Source organism: Chanos chanos, chromosome 10 (genome assembly GCF_902362185.1).
Source record: "Chanos chanos chromosome 10, fChaCha1.1, whole genome shotgun sequence".
Taxonomy (NCBI): Eukaryota; Metazoa; Chordata; class Actinopteri; order Gonorynchiformes; family Chanidae; genus Chanos; species Chanos chanos.
The window spans coordinates 19,003,735-19,022,611 of NC_044504.1; the positions used below are offsets into that span (position 1 = coordinate 19,003,735).

Consider the following 18,877-nt stretch of genomic DNA (forward strand, 5'->3'; position numbering starts at 1 on the left):
CTGACTGTGATGTAATAAGCTGTGGCCCCACGTGGTGACAAAGGTCAAGCTGACAATGATGGACACTGGACAGGCTTTGGTTCAGATTTTAGTTTGTGCCAGCAATGATTAGGAACCGTAACAACAGGCTGTGTTGGGTGGGGTTTGGTTTGGTTTATTTTCCATGTGGGCCATTCTGTCATCACAATGCTCTGCATTCCATTTATGTACCTGCAAAGTCAGCATCCTCTCATTGCCATAGGAACCAGAGTTGCAAAGGTCCTGAAAACCAATGGCTGTCTGTGACAGAGTGTGTGTTTTTTTTAAGGGAATTAGGTGTGTGTATATGCCCTTGGGTATGCTTGTGTGTGCATCATCACACAGCCATATCTACAACTCAACCTAAAATGTGAAGGCTAACCATGGTAAACAGAGTGGCTCTCCCAGAAGCATCCTTGCCTCCAACAGTCTCAAATATTGTGCAAAGAAAAAAAATTAAACTGTATTGTTTCTGAATGAGGTAGTTGTTAGCATAGTGCTCTTTGTTTACGCTGTTGAGTTATTTATTTGTTTAACACACCACATGCAAACATCTGTTTTGTTGTGGGAGAACTCTCTGTCCACATCCCTCAGAATTACAGAATTTCAATTAGGAGTAGGCATGTCTGGGCAGAGTCTGACCTTCAGAGGAGCAGTTCTCAGGTTTCACAGTGCTTCCTTGGACAGCATTTTTGACAAGACAGGCTATACTGTGCTCCAGAGACTAGGCCTATTGCTGAGAAACTAGAACATGTATACTGTATATATCTATACATATATGTATATATGCTTTCAGCGAGAACACTTCACAAAGGAAGCTTTTGTCAGAATAATACCTATAACTTTAGGATTCAGAGTAATGCACCAGCCTGTTATCTGATTAGTACCTCTGAAACTTCAGTTGGAGGTACAATCCTGGATGATGCAGTGTAATTCACTGGGACAGATTAGAGTACTAAAACTAGAGTACTACAAATTAAACAGCGCTGGCTGTCTGTTCCACACTGTTCGTTTTTTGGCCATGACTTCTGTTTGGTCGTTTTTGTTGTCACTGCATTTTGTGTTTCCAGTCCCTCTTGTTTTCAATGAGAGGGAGGTTCAATTGACACCACTATTTTTCTTCCCTGAATCAGAGAGGAAAACCTCTCTTCTAATCCAATGAGCTGTCATTCAAACAAAATTAGAAACAAAAACACGTTAGAAACAAAAAGGGGAGTTCTTCACAGCGATGAAATTTCTCAGTGATGCCCCTTGATTCAAATTACTGGACAGAGCGCTGTTTCACAGTACCTCATAGACATTATTATGGTATATTGTGTAAAATAATGTTCATTTTTCTTTCTCTCTGTTATTTGTGAGCTTTTTGAAGCAAACTACTGCTATCATGCATTAAGTACACATATGTGTGGAGAGAACCTTAAAAAATTAACATTATCTGAGAATAATGTGTGTATGGGATATGTGTAACGTATTTCTGATCTTTACATCTGATTATTACAGAATGGCTTCACTCCACTGTACATGGCAGCCCAGGAGAATCACCTGGAAGTGGTGCGTTTCCTCCTGGAACACAGCTCCAGCCAAAGCATTGCCACAGAGGTGAGTGTGCGTGTGTGTGTGTGTGTGTGTGTGTGTGTGTGTGTGTGTGTGTGGCAGTGCTGTATCGATTATAGTGGTATAGCTTTGTGACCTTGAGCAGTTTAGAGAGATAAAAGCATCTACTTCCTCCAGTCTTCCCCTCCCCCACTCCCTCTCTCTCTCTCTCTCTTTCACACATCCACACAACAGACACACTTACACACACACATTGTTTCTAAGCTGTAGAACTGATGTTCTGTCAGAGGCCACTGCAGGTGAAGCAGTGCCTTGTAATACAGTATGGCTCCTTTACTTTGATATTCACCAAATGACATCGATATTTAGTTGGTGCGGAGTAGTCAAGCCTTGCAAGATGTAGTATTTTTTTAATACTATATATTATATATTATATATTACATTATTAATTCTTCATGCTGTTTAACAATGGTATATATGCATTTCCTACTCAGTGTATCAGAGTATGCATTTACAACTACAGTGGATACTCAGCAGAATCATACATTCGTTATGAACATAGAACAGGTGGAGGACTACTCTCTGCTGGAAGAGCATTTTTTAGAAAAGGATCAGATAGGACATTATTTAATCTGGATGAAGGGTCAATGTTAGAGACATAGCTCAAATGAATGAGTCAATACACTGGTCCTTGCTATATCCAGTACATTTCTGGCTGACCTCTGTGTCTTGGTGTTATGTGTAGGATGGGTTTACGCCCCTGGCCGTGGCTCTTCAACAAGGGCATGACCAGGTGGTCTCTTTGCTCTTGGAAAATGACACCAAGGGTAAAGTGCGTCTGCCGGCCCTTCACATCGCGGCCCGTAAGGATGACACCAAGTCCGCTGCTCTGCTACTTCAAAACGATCACAACGCAGATGTGGAATCCAAGGTCAGCAACTCACAGATTTCACTGACAGTTTCGATTCCCTATTCTGTTCTTTTTCTCTCCCTTGTGTGTGTGTGTATGTGTTACCTTTCTGTATTACAATACATTGTTTTATTTTCCTTTTTGTTTTTGTTTTTAGATTTTATGCCCTCAGACGTTCTTTCCCTTGGGATGTAGCATATCTGTTGATTTTACCGCATGTTTTGTTACCAGCATAGGTTGTGAATTTACTTATTGTACAGTGAGGTGGTGAGTATCTGTTTTGATAAAACAGTGCTTTACTTAAACCACCTATCTCAGCTTCCTGTACAGTAGTTCTGACATCAAGAGACTGTATTAAATTTTGTACTCAATTTTTTTTTGTTATGGCAAAAACATTTGATTTTCTTGGTGACGGAGCACAGCTTGTATGTATGTATGTATGCGTCGGTTGGACCTGGTTGCTGACTTACAAGCCCGGTGTTGTTCTGATCCAACCCTACTCTGACCCCCTGCCAAAGTGTAGTCATGCAGATTACTTCATTACCCATGAGTCAGTGAGCTCAGCTTGAGTCTGATCATGAGATGCTAATGATTGCCAATGTATCTGATGTGTCTGAGTCAGGAGTGGTACTGGGAGACGAAACAGAGAGACATTTGGTGCTTAAGACACGGTGATAACCATAGGATGCGATTTAAAGTTACACTGAGCCTCTGTTTTTTTCACTATGTCTTATGAGTTTATATAAGAGAATAGCCATTGGAGCCCTATTAATTATATAATATAAAGGAATTATCTGGAGTGACTATGTAAGATGTTTCTGTTTCAAAGGAGACTTGCGCTTCTGTATTCAGTGTATCGGTAACACACCCAGCCTGCATCGCCGTGTCGGCTTGGCTCCATTTTAATGTGTGTTTTTGTTTTCCTGTTGTGTGCACTAACCTCACGTTCTCTCCTTTCCTCACTGTTGGTTTTGCGCTGCCCTGCGTAGATGATGGTGAATAGAACAACGGAGGTACACCTCAACTGTGCTTACTCTACCCATTGCACTACAAACAAATCCAATACCCCCATTCCCCCTGTCTTTGCCCCAAAACTCTGCCACTGCCCTATAGTGTTGCTTCTGCCTCACCAGCTTCTTATTATTTTTTCTCTTTCTCTTTTAATAAATATCAGCTTTTTCCATTCCCGTTCTTTCTTTCTGACCATTTTTGTCTATCATTTGGACTATTTTTTGTTCTCTTCTTTATCTTTTCTGAGTTTCTTTAATGTCCTTGTTTCTTTCTTTGGTCTGTCTCCTGCTTTCTATTTCCTGATGGATAGAGCCATGCTTTGGGTAGAAGAGAAAAAGCATGTCTCACTAATACTTAAGCAGACCCCTGATTTCTGCAGCTAAGAGCAAGGGTTCAACACTGAGGTATTTGACTGGAGAGCAGATAGTTAGAAACATTTAAAGGCATACTTATCAAGCTTCTATTTCAGCAGTTCGCACCAATGTTTCTATTAAAATCATAGAACAGAGTGGTGTGTTAAGATATTGAAGGAGCAGAATTTCTTTGTGACATCACCTTTAAATAAACATTAACACACTTTTTCAGTTTTTGAATCTTTATTTGTTCGAGTCATCTTATTGACCAGAGTCAGCTGACATTATTGTGTGGACTCAAGAGAAAAATGACCACTCTGATGAGTGAAGGCAGCAGTTGTTCCCGCCGGATGTGCACATAGAGTTAATAATGTGTAGAGAAGCTGGCATTGTCAGCCCAGAGGGATCTGTTGATGTACAGTCATTTGTTTCAAGTTATAAAGACATTAAAAATTTGTTGTTTTTTTTTAGTAAGACTTTGATGCCAGCATCATAAAGTGATTATGCCAGTTGTCATGAGCAGTCATAACAGCTTATGCCGATGACAACATGTTTACCCAACACAGTACTGTGTACACCCCAGGAAACTGCTGGTGCCCAGTGTAGTCTGAGACTAATTAAAATGTAAGCCTGTGTCAGCTGCATGTAGCCTACGATCAGCTGGTAGCTCACAGACCTTGTAGGGGAACCACAAGACAGTTTCACAGTGTTAGGCTGGTTCCATGATGAACAACTTTAGTTTTAATAAATGATTCAGAGGAGGGAGAATGTCAGGCCAAGTTTTGGAAGCTTAGCAGAAGAACCTTGTTAGCCAGCTGCAGAGATGGTCTGTTGGATTATTAGACTGCATTTTGACCCAGCCCCTCAGGCTTGTGCATGGTGCTTTGAATCAATCTCTGTAGGTTTCCTCTGGCGGAAACAACAGGACATGTTTGCAACAGTAGACATTTTTGTTTGTTTGTTTGTTTGTTTGTTTACAACAGCTAATTTTTGTTTTGTTTAGACTAGCATGGCTACCAGACAAGCTAATGCTGCAAGCAACTGTAGTTTGATTTGGTAGAGGTAGAGTAGTTTCGCTGCATGGTAGATAATTTCCCTTAAACCATGAACTAACCACCAACATTTTAAAAGAGTTGATGTTTTAAGAACATTGTTAATATAATGGAACAATTTCAGAGATTTGGGGGCACTGTCAGTGGTCAGTCATTAGAGACTGTTGGTTGACAAGAGATCCATAGACCCTCGTGATTATCTCAGTGTCACTAAGTTTATGTATACTTACACATCACATAGTGCTCTTCCCATGCTTTGATTTACAGTCATATAATATCTCTGATGAGACTTTAAAGCAGTAGAGCTAAAAAAAAAAAAATCCTTTCACTATGAACGATTTAGCATTAAATTTTGCAATGAACAGATACCAAATATCAGCTTCAGTGCTTTGCTCTTCTCCAAAACTGAAGTTGTTTTGTGCATTTCCCTGAGTGTAGTACCTGTTAGTATTTCTGTATTTGCTCTAGCAGTCTATACTTGTAATAATTCCCTGCAAAGTGGGTGGGAGGTTAGTTGTTCATATAAGACCCTGTGCATATGCCCAGTGGGCAGATACCTCAAAGACCACCTGCTTTGTGTTGAATTATTGGTAAATTGATATGAAAATTCCCATGACTTGATAGCTTTGGCCATGACGTGGATTATAGGAAACACCATCTCACTTTGACACCTGTTGGGAAAGCTATGTTCTCAATTTATTCTAGACTGTTGATGGAGTCAGCATGTACAGACTGAATGTAATGCTGTTTACTCTGAAGTCTTGTTGGTCATTTAGACTAAACTTGGAGAGGTATTGCAGTCTAGTCATTTCACCTTGTGAAAACTACTGTAAGTAGATTTTCCATTGTGATACATCACAGCCATGTATTCATACTGTTGAATGTATACTACACAATATGGTATACAGTTTGAGATTCACATAATGCTACACATTCAGTCCAGACACTGTTATGTTAATTGGTTAAATTATTTCTTGATTTCAAAGAAATAAGAAAGATGCTGATGTAACTTCAGTGATGCTTGCCTAAGTTGAACATAGATCTGCACTTACGGGCAATGAGCTGATGAGAGGTGCGGTTTCTGATTAACCTGTGGTTTGCCTTCCTTCTCTTTCTCTATCAGAGTGGCTTCACACCTCTCCACATCGCCGCTCACTATGGCAACATCAACGTCGCAACACTGCTGCTGAACAGGGGGGCGGCTGTGGACTTCATGGCCAGGGTAAGAGAAGACTGCCAGCTAGTGGCTTGGAGGATCACTTTTGTTATGAAAAACAGCAGGAGAAGGACATCTTCAAAGCCTTTGAGCTTAGTATCCACACGTCAGATCTGTTTGGATTTTTGTTTATGTCATACAGATTTTAATTCTCTCATATCCCAAGAAAACATTTTGGTGCAGACTTTTTTTTTTTAATTTTTTTTAAAAAGCTGAAAATTGTCTATATCAGGCCATAGGAAAAATATGGTTGTTGGTCTCCAGGGGATATGTTGTGTTTTAATATAGATTCTGGTTATGCAGCTTTTTGGCTTTGTTCTCCATGTGTGTGTTTGATCGGGCTAAATGATAGAATTTAGAAGCAGGTCCTGGACTCTTGGCTGCCATATATCCACACAGGTGAATGAAGCACAGTTGTCTTTTTTTTTTTTTTACTTTATTTTTATGAAATGATTTGTATCAGAGCTGCAAACAATAATTTGTATCAAAGCTGCAAAGTTATACACAAAATAATCAGTTCCACACATGTTTTCCAAAAGTCCATCATTTCTTAGTTGTACGAATGTCTCTTTCCTGGGTTAAATAGGTTGTCCATTTCTGGAAGCACAGTTGTCTGTTCACTTTGGTGTATGTTAAACATGCAACAAACCAACAGGTTTCTCCTATTTGGCCAGGAATGATCTGATATCACAGGCTCGTGCTTGAAAACTGGATATTTTAGACCTGTATCGGGAGATTCATATAGCTTGATAGTGATCTGAGGACTGTTATTCTCTCTCTCTCTCTCTCTCTCTCTCTCTCTCCTCACTTTCTGTGTTCATAAGAATGACATCACTCCCCTGCATGTGGCAGCTAAAAGAGGAAACGGAAACATGGTGAAACTTTTGCTGGATCGTGGAGCCAAAATAGATGCCAAGACCAAGGTGAACCCCCTCCCCACCCCCACCTCTCCACTGTTTGTGACCTGACACAGGGGGCCCAGTTCGGCCAAAACAGGGTCCATCTCTGCTGCTTATTTTATCTTTTATTTATGGTTGTGGAACATGCTATATACTTTTATATGACGCATTTGGATATAAAGATTCATAACTAAGAGCGAGAAGACATAGGTTTGTAGGTGTCTGTTTTTCTATAGACAAAATGCTACGGATTCTTTCTGTACTGCTTATGGCCCATTGGTGAACACTGTCTGACAGTCAGATATTTTCCAGTCAGATGATTTGTAACCAACTTGGACTCGCTGCTCAGTTCTGGACAGCCAAACAACTACAGAGGGAGGAGAGAGTTCTCATAACTCAATCAAATTATTCACACAGTGAACTGTGGTTTCATATGACTAATCCGTGCTCATGTCCATGGTAGCCTGTGGTTGACCCTGATTTGCGGTTTTAGGATGGTCTGACGCCGTTGCACTGTGGGGCCAGGAGTGGTCATGAAAAAGTCGTTGAGATGCTGCTAGACAGAGGAGCACCCATCCTGTCTAAGACCAAAGTAAGACTGTTTGCCTCTGACACTGCCACCTAGTGGTTCTTTAAGAAAATCACAATGTCTTATGCAAGCCCACATAGAAGTAATCATTATATGTCATTTTACACTTCAGGTGTAGATTTTTTCTTAAATTCTCAACTGAGCACTTCTATATTTCACATTTACAATTTACCAAGAGTATAAATGGTTTTATTACGTTCAGGTTCAAGCGAGTGACCTTATATAGATGGTTCAGTAACTCAAAGGATCTGACTGTCTGTTGACAGCATTGTGTGTTAATATGCAGTGTTTTGGTTTGAACGGGTGTGGCATAGCAGTGTGTTCGTGACATGATGGTTTTATCATTGGTATCGCTTCATTACTGTTTGTGAAACTAATATTTAATTTAGACTTTAATTTCATGTAGAGCTCAACCACACTTATAGTTTCACGTTGTGAAAGCAAATTACAGTTGGCAGCTGTCTTTAAACCTGCAATCTAATGTATATCAAATATGACATGGAAATTTGAAAGATAGATTTATTGGAAAGACCTAATGAAAAATGTAATACATTAAAACATGGATAAATTTTGTAACATCTATGTATATATTTATATATATTCTCTCTATGCAGAACGGTCTGTCTCCATTGCATATGGCAACACAGGGTGATCATTTAAACTGTGTTCAGCTTCTCCTGCAACACGATGTTCCTGTCGACGACATCACCAACGATTATTTAACTGCTCTCCATGTTGCTGCCCACTGTGGCCATTACAAGGTCGCAAAGGTCATTGTGGACAAGAAGGCCAATCCCAATGCAAAAGCACTGGTGAGAAGACCTGAAATAAGAGTGCCCCATCCCCCCAAAAATCTATTACTTTCCCTTGTGTCCTTCAACTTGTTTCTTTTTTAGTATATCACCTCCACTCCCTCTCTTGGTGTGTTTGACTAGGTGTGGTTCACCCCTGGTTCCTGTTGATATCAGCACTTCCCGTTTTGCCCTAATAATCCCATTAGGGGTATAGACTGATGTACCCAAACCCTCTGTGGCGTGACCCTTTCACACTCATTTACAGTCACTGCAGCTGGGAGGTCACAGAGAGGCTGGTCACACACCAGTAAACCTGTTGCTATGGTGTTGTTTTCATAGTGGATCTGATTGAGTGTCACTCATATAAGTGACAAAAGAAGAAGCGTGCCCAAAAAACACAAGGTTTAAATATAGACTCAGTGCCCCAGTGCATTAGAAAAAAAAAAAAAAAAAAGAGGATAGCCTTTTTTTTTCAAACCCTAATTCACCATCTGTGGTGAGGTGTGTACATATCTAACTCAGTCAGTGTGTACATATGTGTGGTATTTGGTCTTCAGAACGGTTTCACCCCGCTTCACATTGCGTGTAAGAAGAACCGTGCAAAAGTGATGGAGCTGCTACTTAAACATGGAGCCTCCATACAAGCCGTGACTGAGGTAAGAGAGAGAGAGAGTTGTAATGTTTATTTTTGGGTATATTCATGCAATGAATAACTCATACTAAAGTTGTTTTTTTTTCGTTTTGTTTTTTTTTTTTACAGTCCGGGCTTACGCCCATCCATGTGGCTGCCTTTATGGGCCATGAGAACATTGTGAAGCAGCTCATGCATCACGGAGCTTCTCCCAACACCACCAATGTGGTGAGACTCTCTTTTTCATTATTCCTGTTTCCTCTCACCTCAACAAGAATTTGACTAATGAGTTTTAAAACTATTTTCAGTCTGACAGTGACATCATTATAGACATCAGCTGATACGCAGTATTGCCAAAACAGCTGGTGAAATAATAGAATATGACTTAAGGCTGTTGAACTGTTGTTTTTAGCTGTACTACTGTTACAGAATCTTTTTAATGGAAGTAATACAAAGGAATAGGTTTGGTGCGGGTATATAGCTACAAAGATAAGAGAGCCATGAATATTTGATCTGTAGGTTGGTTTAAATCTTTAATTCACTGTTAGTTTCGGAAACATGTAGCTCATCTTGTTGTGTGTGTGTTTGTGTGCGTGTGTGTGTGTGTGAGACAGAGGGGTGAGACAGCATTACATATGGCAGCCAGGGCAGGACAAGCTGATGTGGTGAGATACCTACTGCAGAATGGAGCCAAGGTGGAGATAAAAGCCAAGGTAAGGCGCACACGCACACACACACACACACACACACGCGCACACACATGTCCGCAGACATCCTTGATAACACAGTAATGCTTTGATGTATGAAATATTTTGTTGTTCTGTTATTTTGCCACTGTAGACTGTATAGAGATGGAAAGTTGGAATAAATCTTTTCTACACGACTGTTACGCACGACACTTTTTTGCATGTATTTATGAAAATGGCAGATGGAGTGCAGAACAGAGCGTATCTAAGAGCATTCTACACCACTGTTATGAACACTCTGTGATACAATGATTTAATCAAATTTAAAGAACCTTCTCTTCTCTGAGAGCACAGATTGGATGGTCCTCAGACTATTGCGGGAACAGTTCAGCATTTGGGACTCATCTTATATTTTAGTATCTCACATGACCTTCTCTCTGTCTCTCTGAATCTTCAATGATGGTCCCTCAGGATGACCAGACAGCTCTGCACATCTCCAGTCGCCTGGGGAAGGCAGAAATCGTACAGCAGCTGCTGCAGCGAGGTGCGTCGGCCAACGCAGCCACCACGTCAGGCTACACCCCCCTGCACCTGGCTGCCAGAGAGGGCCATCAGGAAGTGGCCTCTCTACTGCTGGAGCAAAGAGCTTCTCTCTCAGCTGCTACCAAGGTCTGTCGACCATCGCCAAGCTCCACCCAAAATATACTGCTCATCATGCAGAGTCCATCCTCATTTTAACACTAGTTATTTGAGTATTTGGTCATGGTCCTCTTTGATGGTTTGATTATTTTTGTTTTAATACGTGTGTGTGTGTGTGTGTGTGCGTGCGTGTGTACATGTGTGTATGACCACGTTTTGTATGTGAGCTGTTCTTGAAGGTGACTCCTGTCAAACACAGATTAATGACATATCAAATCTCACTGTGCCAGTGTTCACTTCACCTCAACTCTCTCTCTCTCTCGCTCACTCTCTCTTGCTCACTCTCTCTTTCTCTCTCTCTCTCACACACACACACACAGTCCCTCATTCTGTCAACTCTCTCACTCACACACAGATTAACGGAGCTGAAACGTAAAACACAGCACACCCATGAAAGCAATACGTATAAAGTATATCTGGTTAATCTTTCCCATAAAATTTTAAAATTTCATATTCCAGAATTAATAAATTTAGCAAAGTTCTTGTCTCTATCTCTCTCTGTCCCTGTCATTCTCTCTCTCATCACACAGCTTTTCTTCAGGCTCTCTGTTTTTCTTGCATATATATTCACCTTTAATGAGTCTGCTTGGGCTCTGGCACAGCAACCCTGTTTTATGGTCAGTAAAATCTCTGACTCTGCATTAACATATTAACGTTTCACACTGATGACAGTAATGTCACTTTGTTTCCCTCACAGAAAGGGTTCACTCCTCTGCATGTGGCAGCCAAATATGGTCAGATTGAGGTGGCCAACCTACTACTGCAGAAAGGAGCTGCCCCTGATGCAGCAGGAAAGGTGGGAAAACACTCACACACAGACACACAGAGTTATACATGTAAAAAAAAAAAAAGTGAAATGTAAATTGGACAGCCGTGGTCTAGAGGTTAGACAACCGGGTTCGTGACCGAAGGGTTCGATTCCCAGGACCGGCATCCACGGCTGTTTCCCATTGCCCCCCCAGGGCGCAAGGAATGCTGTCCACTGGTCCTGCGTAGGGTGTGTGTGTTTTCTACTGGTGTGTTGGATGGGTTAAATGCAGAGGACAAATTCACTGCTCACTGTTCACAGTGTGTGTGCGTGAGCACAGTGATTTACATTTCCATAACACACATTCAACCAAAATAAATCAAGAAACTAACTCTCACTAGAGTAGTCTCACACTAGATATTCATACAAACAGCACTGATCAATGAACTGCTGACTGTGAACAAATTCCTAACAGTGTCAGATTATAGTTTTTCCCTATTTACATACCATTCCATGGAGCTCTATCTCTCCCAGTGCTTGTGTGTGCTTACCTTCCCTCTGACATGTTGGTGTTGGTTTGGGGGTTTTGGGTTTACTGTCCTCCTCCTCAAACACCTCTAATATGTGATGTATAAATGTGTGTTCCAAATGACTTGAGCACTGACTTGTCAATACTTTCATTATCATTAATGTCATATTTCTTATATATAATAATATATATTATTATTGTGCTAATAGTCTTACCTACAGTAATTTCTTTATTTTCTGTATTAGATGTCACATGCCTCTGGAGTAACCTGCAGAAGTGTCACAGTTCTCTAGCTAGTGGGCTGTTTTAGCACCACCCTAAAACTGATCAAGGACTCGGTTCACATAAAGCTGGTTCAGAATGCTCTTTCATTTGGAACATGTCTTGTTGATGTCTCACGGTGGTGCTGTACCATTAATCATGTTCTTTATATTGAGTGTGTGGTGAGCTGGGCTCCCTCTCTGAGATAATTCTAACAGAATGTGTATGTGGGATTGGGTGTGTGTGTGTACGTGCATGTGCACGGGGTGGCTTGTGTGTGTGTGTGTGTGTGTGTGTTTTAGACTGGGCTAACACCTTTGCATGTGGCTGCTCACTACGATAATCAAAGAGTGGCGTTGCTGCTGCTGGACCAGGGAGCCTCTCCTCATGCAGCTGCCAAGGTACCCTAACCTTCAGCCAGGGTCAGAGTTCTCCATGACCTCACAGTCCCAAACAACACCTAATATCATTCTGCTTCCAGGGCTTCACATGGACATGACTTGATTAATGTCATTTTCCTGCTAAAACCTCCTCATGAAATGTCTCATGGATATTCTTGTCAGTGTTCTGAAGTTAATCCTAAAAAATGTTCCCCTCAAAGGAACATCAGTTCATCCAGTCACCACAGAAATGTATGCAATCACTTCATGCTTTTTGAACAAATATTACTATCTCCACAGTTAACAAAAATGTACCCTTTCCAGAATACCTGAATGCACTCATTAGATTTTCTGACTGATATAAATCTTCCCTACTAAAACCCTTCATTCATCTGGACATTCAAGGTCATTACACTTCCTTTTCTGAGAGGAAATACTATTGAATAGCTATCCGCTGCCAGGTCTGGATTAAGGATATGTCCTCTTCACTCTAAACACACCAGGGAAGCTGTGTAAAGATCATCTCCAGGACAACAGGCCAGGAATGTCAGGGTGCATGCAGACTGGGGTCTACACTGAATGGTTGTAGGGGTTTCATGTCCACTGTGTATAAATGGGCTAAAAGGATAGTATGTGACATGGTGTGACTGGTGACCTATTTGACCTGCTGTGGTTGCCTCATTATTACCCAATACAGATGGAATGTGTTTTTGTTTTGTTTTATTATTTGTTTTAATAATGTATAGTTATACTGACTTTTCTATTAAGTAAATTCTTAGTTTGAGAGTACCTTTTTTTTGCAAATATCAAAACATGCCTGAGAAGTACAGGGTTTTAAAAAGAGCAGAGGAATGAGATATGATTAAAAATCCATCCTTTAAATTGTTTAAGAAGAGATCAATTTTAAAAGACTCCTCTTTTCAATATGCTCGTCTCTTTCCCTCCGTTTGTAGAATGGGTATACCCCTCTGCACATAGCAGCCAAGAAGAACCAGTTGGACATTGGGACGACACTGCTGGAGTACGGAGCAGAGACAAACGTAGTAACACGACAGGGCATTAGTCCTCTTCATCTAGCAGCACAGGAGGGCAGTGTGGACCTGGTGTCCTTACTTCTCACCAAGAACGCTAACGTTAACATGGGCAATAAAGTAAGACCACATTAACATACACTTGTGTTTTTATACACACACACACACACACACACACACAGTAACATGAATTAAATCACAAGCCAAATTACAGGTGTATAGACAGATTATTAAACTATTACTGAGCTAAAACAGTTATGCTAACAGTATATTTAGTGGCAGTATGCTCTGACCCAGTAATGCGCATGTGTGTGTGTGTGTGTGTGTGTGTGTGTGCGTGTGTGTGTGTATGTGTTTTGTGCTGTTATTCTACAGAGTGGTCTTACCCCACTGCACTTAGCTGCTCAGGAGGATCGGGTAGGCGTGGCAGAGGTACTGCTCAACCAAGGGGCTGATGTTCATGCCCAAACAAAGGTTAGGAGCCTGAACCTAGCATGTCACAATAAAAAACAGTACAAATGTGATAACTGAACTCTTACAGAGTTATAAAGACTCACTTTGGCTTTGATTGGCTGAACTAAGGCAGGGAGACAGAAGAAGCTAAATTCAAAGATGGGAGCTTGTGTCCTACATAAGGAGTAGTGCAAACAGTGTAGCTGTAGTAATGGTGTAAAGTTACAGTCATATGATATGATTCCCTGACAGTTTTACACACATATGATGTCTCCTGGTTAAAGTTTCCTATGACCAGACAGGAGTGATGAAACATGAGAAAACCTCTACCCTGTGCTGTTTTTCTCCCGTCTATACCTTTAACAATTTTCAATCTCTCTCCTCACTTCCCAACTCTCTGTCGTCTGATAAACCTCTCTTCCATTCCACCTTTCTATATCCCTCTCTCTCTATTCTCTCTCTTTCTTGCTCTGTTTTGCCACACAGATGGGTTACACGCCCTTGCACGTGGCCTCTCACTATGGAAATGTTAAGATGGCCAATTTCCTCCTGGAAAACCAGGCAAAAGTCAATGCCAAAACAAAGGTCAGTCTGCAGCATTGTTGTGTCTGTAGTAAAGTGTTATTTAAGTGTTAATTACAATTAAAGCATGAATTATAATTAAAACACACTCTCTCTCTCTCTCTCTCTCTCACTCTAGAATGGGTACACCCCACTCCACCAGGCGGCACAGCAAGGCCACACCCACATTATTAATCTTCTGCTGCAGTATGGCGCCTCTGCTAATGAGCTCACTGTGGTGAGTACAGGGACATTCTGGGAAAATGTGCTGAGTTCAGCAGCTCACAGGGGAGACTTCAGTCAGCAGGACACACGCAGACAACACACACACAACACACACACACGCACACACAAACACGCATACACACACATAAACACACACATGCACACACACACATACATAGATACACACACACATAGATACACACACAAACACACACACACACACAAAAACACAAACTGTTCTGTTGTACATGTCCCCATGCCAGTATCATTACACACACACACACCTCAATTAACAGAAGAAAGTTAAACATCACTGCACTGAATGCTAGAACTACAATAATCACACATAATTCTGAATCTGTCTCTCTTTTTTTGTCTGTATGTAAGAATGGGAATACACCACTGTCTATTGCCCGGCGGCTTGGCTATATATCTGTAGTGGACACCCTAAGAGGAGTGACCGATGAAAACCTTAATGCCATGGTAACACCTCTCTCTCTCTCTCTCTCTGTCTCTCTCTCTCTCTCTCTCTGTCTCTGTCTGACACAAACACACGCATACAGACACAGACACACACGCGCACGTGCACACATACACACAGAATGGTGGCTTTCTGAGTCCTTTTTAAATTCGCTAAACTATGATTTGAATAGCAAATAGTTGCACTACACAGTTTTCAACAGTTTTTCTCACAGAGGTCACAATTTAACCTTTCTGTCACAACTATGTAAATTGTATTTACATTAAGTGAGTTTAGTTGTAAATGTGCAAATATCCATGAAAACATGCATGCAAATCTGCCTCAGGCACTGGTGTTCTAGAGGCATAACTCAGGCCATATCATCACCATCCAAAGAGTGTTCTCCAGAATATGCTACTGTTACAAAATAACAAACTTATGATACAATGACAAAATAATACTTATAAAAACTCTATAACAGGATCTTTGAATTTTTATTGGTAATTATTACCCCTATTAACATGGATAAGAAAGACCTTGCCTGTTTTGAGATCATGCAACAGATGCTAAGGTGCATGCCCAAGTTCTAAGAATATATGGTCCAGACCTTATCAGAAATTTCTCAACTCTCTCTCAGTGACAAGCTTTTTTACAGCATAGGGGAGTGGCTGAATTAGCCTGGTAAATGTACTGAGTAATGCTATGGATCTTTCAATGTGTCTGGAATCTAACATAAAGGAGCTCTTTCACATTCACAGTGAGACACAATTATTTCATCATATTATGCCTTAGACATCACAAATACATTAGTTATTCCTGTAATATTGTTATTGATCTATCTGTTTAAACTTTGTGTGTTTTGCCTGAAACAGCCACTGACGGAGAAACACAAGATGAATGTTCCAGAGACCATGAACGAATTTCTCGACATGTCAGACGATGAAGGTAAAGAGACTCCAGATTGTTGTAACTGTACATTCCTTCTATCAAAACTACTGTGATCAGGAGGACTCTGTTGTTTTAAGTCTAATTTATACTTCAGCCAAGAATATTCATCCAAAAATAGTTTGTTGCCATGGACACTCTGTCAGTGTCCCACAACCCTGCTTTGTTTATTTACCGAACTATAATGAAAGGATTTGGAGAGAAGGGGTTGAAGAAATTAGGAAATACTTTTGAACATTATAAACAATTATCACTGGGCTTGCCTTGCAGTTGCCATAGAGACAAGGTACTCGACCACCATACCATACATGCATAAACTGCCAACAGAAACCTATCACTTAACAGTATACATTAGGCCTTAGACTTCTAGACTTCTCACTTGTCAAAACATACTGTTAATTTTTTGAGTTACAGTTTCAAAGGCCTCCGTGGCCCAAAAACTGACAAACAAAAGCCAAATTTTTCATTTCATTTTTAATTTCAACTTTTCGCTGTAGATATTCGAAAGGAAGCCCATCTAAAGGGCACACTTATCAAACAGTGATAATATCAACACCACCTTTGCACTCTTGTGAAACAGTGTGTTAACAAGTGCACCACCCACTTTTACCACAAAGATAGGAGAACATTTGCCATTGTTATTTTTGTGGTCTGTTTGTGTTTCTCCAACTGTCTGCATGTTTTTTTGCTCATGGACTGAGATGTTTGCTGATGTTGATAGAGTGTATGTCTGGTGATGTCATTATAATCACCTTGCTGTATGTATCCGTACCTCACAGTGCAGAAAGACACTGAGCGTGAAGCACTCTGCCAGGAGTGCCAATCTGATGGTGAGGAAGGTACTTGCCCCCCACATTCTAACAAGTTTGGTTTTAGTTGCTCTCTTTTAACAAACTCTTCAGTTAATTTAACATTCATGTAACCGACCTTGATTTTCAGGTTCTTCTGTTCTGTCTCTGACCCTTTGCTTGGCTTGTGATTTTGCTGTGTGGTTTCTTCATTGTGTGACGTGACTTAAACACGTAGTTCAACCAACCAGGTTATACTCCAATATTTTAACCACAAACCTTGGTGACTACTACAAACAAGAATGATGCTGATCAAACTTTGGACAGATTATACTGGAAAAAAAAAGATTTTTATGTGTACATTAGCTGCCTATAGTGGAATTTTATGTTTGAATGAAACTACCTCTGTCCTGACATGAGTCAGTTTTGGGCAGCAGTCTCACCCAGGAAAGATACTGCAGTAATGCTGTATACCAGACGCACTTTCAGTACTGATGAGCTTTCTGTCAAATGTTTGTACATCACCATGGAAACGCTACTTGCAGCAGTGAGAAGGAGTGTGGAGTTACCATGTGTGTCAGACGATACCATCGGAATCCTACAGGTGTTACTGACCTGTTGGCACGTGACTGATGGTGGCAAGGTACTTGGCAGGGCTTATAAAAAAAGACATTTAACAGAGAGAGGTTGCTCTGTTGGCTGTTGTAAAAATTAGACATAGCTTTAGTTTTTAACCATGACCTAATGAGTTGAGACTGTTTTGAAATAGAATGGTTGTGATGTAACTAAGGTTTAAATTCAAGCCAAGCATTTTTTTTCACTGATTCAGATATGGTGAATTCCATTTATTTTAAGGAATTTTTTATTTTATTCTGTGAACTGAGGTCAAATTTGGAATGTGCATGTTGATTTGCTTGCAACATAGACAGGGAAACCCATTGGGAGGGCACACTGTGTCCCTAATATGCGCATACATTCTTGCAAAGAAGCAATGTATTAGTTTATACATATATTATCTGTATTCTTATACGCTTAGAGCAGGTCCAGACTGCCCGTGAAGCAAACAAGCCAGGAAGCAGCTTCTCAGGAAAATGCTCCTAACATTTACAGATACAGTGTATCAGCATACAGGCACAGCAGTAGCTTTAGCTCCTAACAGAAATCAGGGTCCTGGACAAGGCCAGGATGGGAGAAGAGCTCACTGTGTAATCCAATTGAGAGTGAGCCAAGAAGGTTTCCACTTCTGGTCTTCCACTGCTGGAGCATGGCATGCAATGCAGCTGATCTCCACAGTTCTTTTTTAGAGCTCTCTGGGTGTAATGTCCCTGAATACTCTGAGTTATTGAGAGGGGATTACTGCTGGCGTAGCATCAGACAGTGTGACTATGCAGCACAGGCTCAGAGTCACAGAGGAGGTAACAGGTCTTCTAATGGTTATATAATGTTCTCAAGAACAACTTTGGAACTGATCTCAAGAACATTCTACAGATATATATATACATATATATACAACTCTGGAGAATGTATATATAGCCTACGTATAGCCCTAACATTCTTGAAAGATTTTATAGAAAAGGAGAAAAATGAGTACTTACTAAATTTTTCCTCACTTTGGTGTTTTAAATATTGGGGTCTAAAACACAGCCAGGGTGTGAATTCCAACTCCTACTTGCCCAAAAAATTGAGTAGTTGCAGGCTATCCCTTAGTGTGAAGTCCCCAAGCTCCAAACTCATAAACTTTTGCAAGGGAAAAAATTATTTATTTATTTATTTAATTTATTAATTTATTTATTTAGCAAAAACCCTCGCGCGCACACACGTACACATTATTTAGTGCTGCTCAGAGCAACTCATAGCCATGTGAGATGAGCTCTGCCAGATTAGCTTCTGTACAGGCATCTCTCTTCGGTCTGACACTAGATGCCTGCTGCTACTCTTTCCCTTTCGATCATGTGAGCAATTTTCTAAGTTCAGTTCAGACTGAACTTATGAGGGCGCCACGATAGAACATACTTTCTCAAGTCAAGATACTCTCTCAGGGTAAATCGTATTCGACTGGAAGATGCCGAGGCAGGATCTCATAT

The 18,877-nt window shown here is 40.7% G+C and overlaps 1 protein-coding gene across 1 annotated transcript in view; it reads left to right on the forward strand.

Moving 5' to 3' along the window:
- Positions 1 to 18,877, forward strand: part of LOC115822942 (ankyrin-3-like) — a 72,803-nt gene that overhangs the window by 27,141 nt on the left and 26,785 nt on the right. Inside the window, exons 5-24 of the mRNA XM_030786908.1 lie at positions 1,519 to 1,617; positions 2,318 to 2,503; positions 3,472 to 3,495; positions 6,022 to 6,120; positions 6,939 to 7,037; positions 7,507 to 7,605; positions 8,217 to 8,414; positions 8,954 to 9,052; positions 9,157 to 9,255; positions 9,642 to 9,740; positions 10,185 to 10,382; positions 11,110 to 11,208; positions 12,253 to 12,351; positions 13,284 to 13,481; positions 13,737 to 13,835; positions 14,301 to 14,399; positions 14,515 to 14,613; positions 14,988 to 15,083; positions 15,933 to 16,005; positions 16,785 to 16,844. Of these exons, the coding sequence (XP_030642768.1) occupies positions 1,519 to 1,617; positions 2,318 to 2,503; positions 3,472 to 3,495; positions 6,022 to 6,120; positions 6,939 to 7,037; positions 7,507 to 7,605; positions 8,217 to 8,414; positions 8,954 to 9,052; positions 9,157 to 9,255; positions 9,642 to 9,740; positions 10,185 to 10,382; positions 11,110 to 11,208; positions 12,253 to 12,351; positions 13,284 to 13,481; positions 13,737 to 13,835; positions 14,301 to 14,399; positions 14,515 to 14,613; positions 14,988 to 15,083; positions 15,933 to 16,005; positions 16,785 to 16,844 (2,221 nt within the window). The remainder of the gene's footprint in view (positions 1 to 1,518; positions 1,618 to 2,317; positions 2,504 to 3,471; positions 3,496 to 6,021; positions 6,121 to 6,938; positions 7,038 to 7,506; positions 7,606 to 8,216; positions 8,415 to 8,953; positions 9,053 to 9,156; positions 9,256 to 9,641; positions 9,741 to 10,184; positions 10,383 to 11,109; positions 11,209 to 12,252; positions 12,352 to 13,283; positions 13,482 to 13,736; positions 13,836 to 14,300; positions 14,400 to 14,514; positions 14,614 to 14,987; positions 15,084 to 15,932; positions 16,006 to 16,784; positions 16,845 to 18,877) is intronic.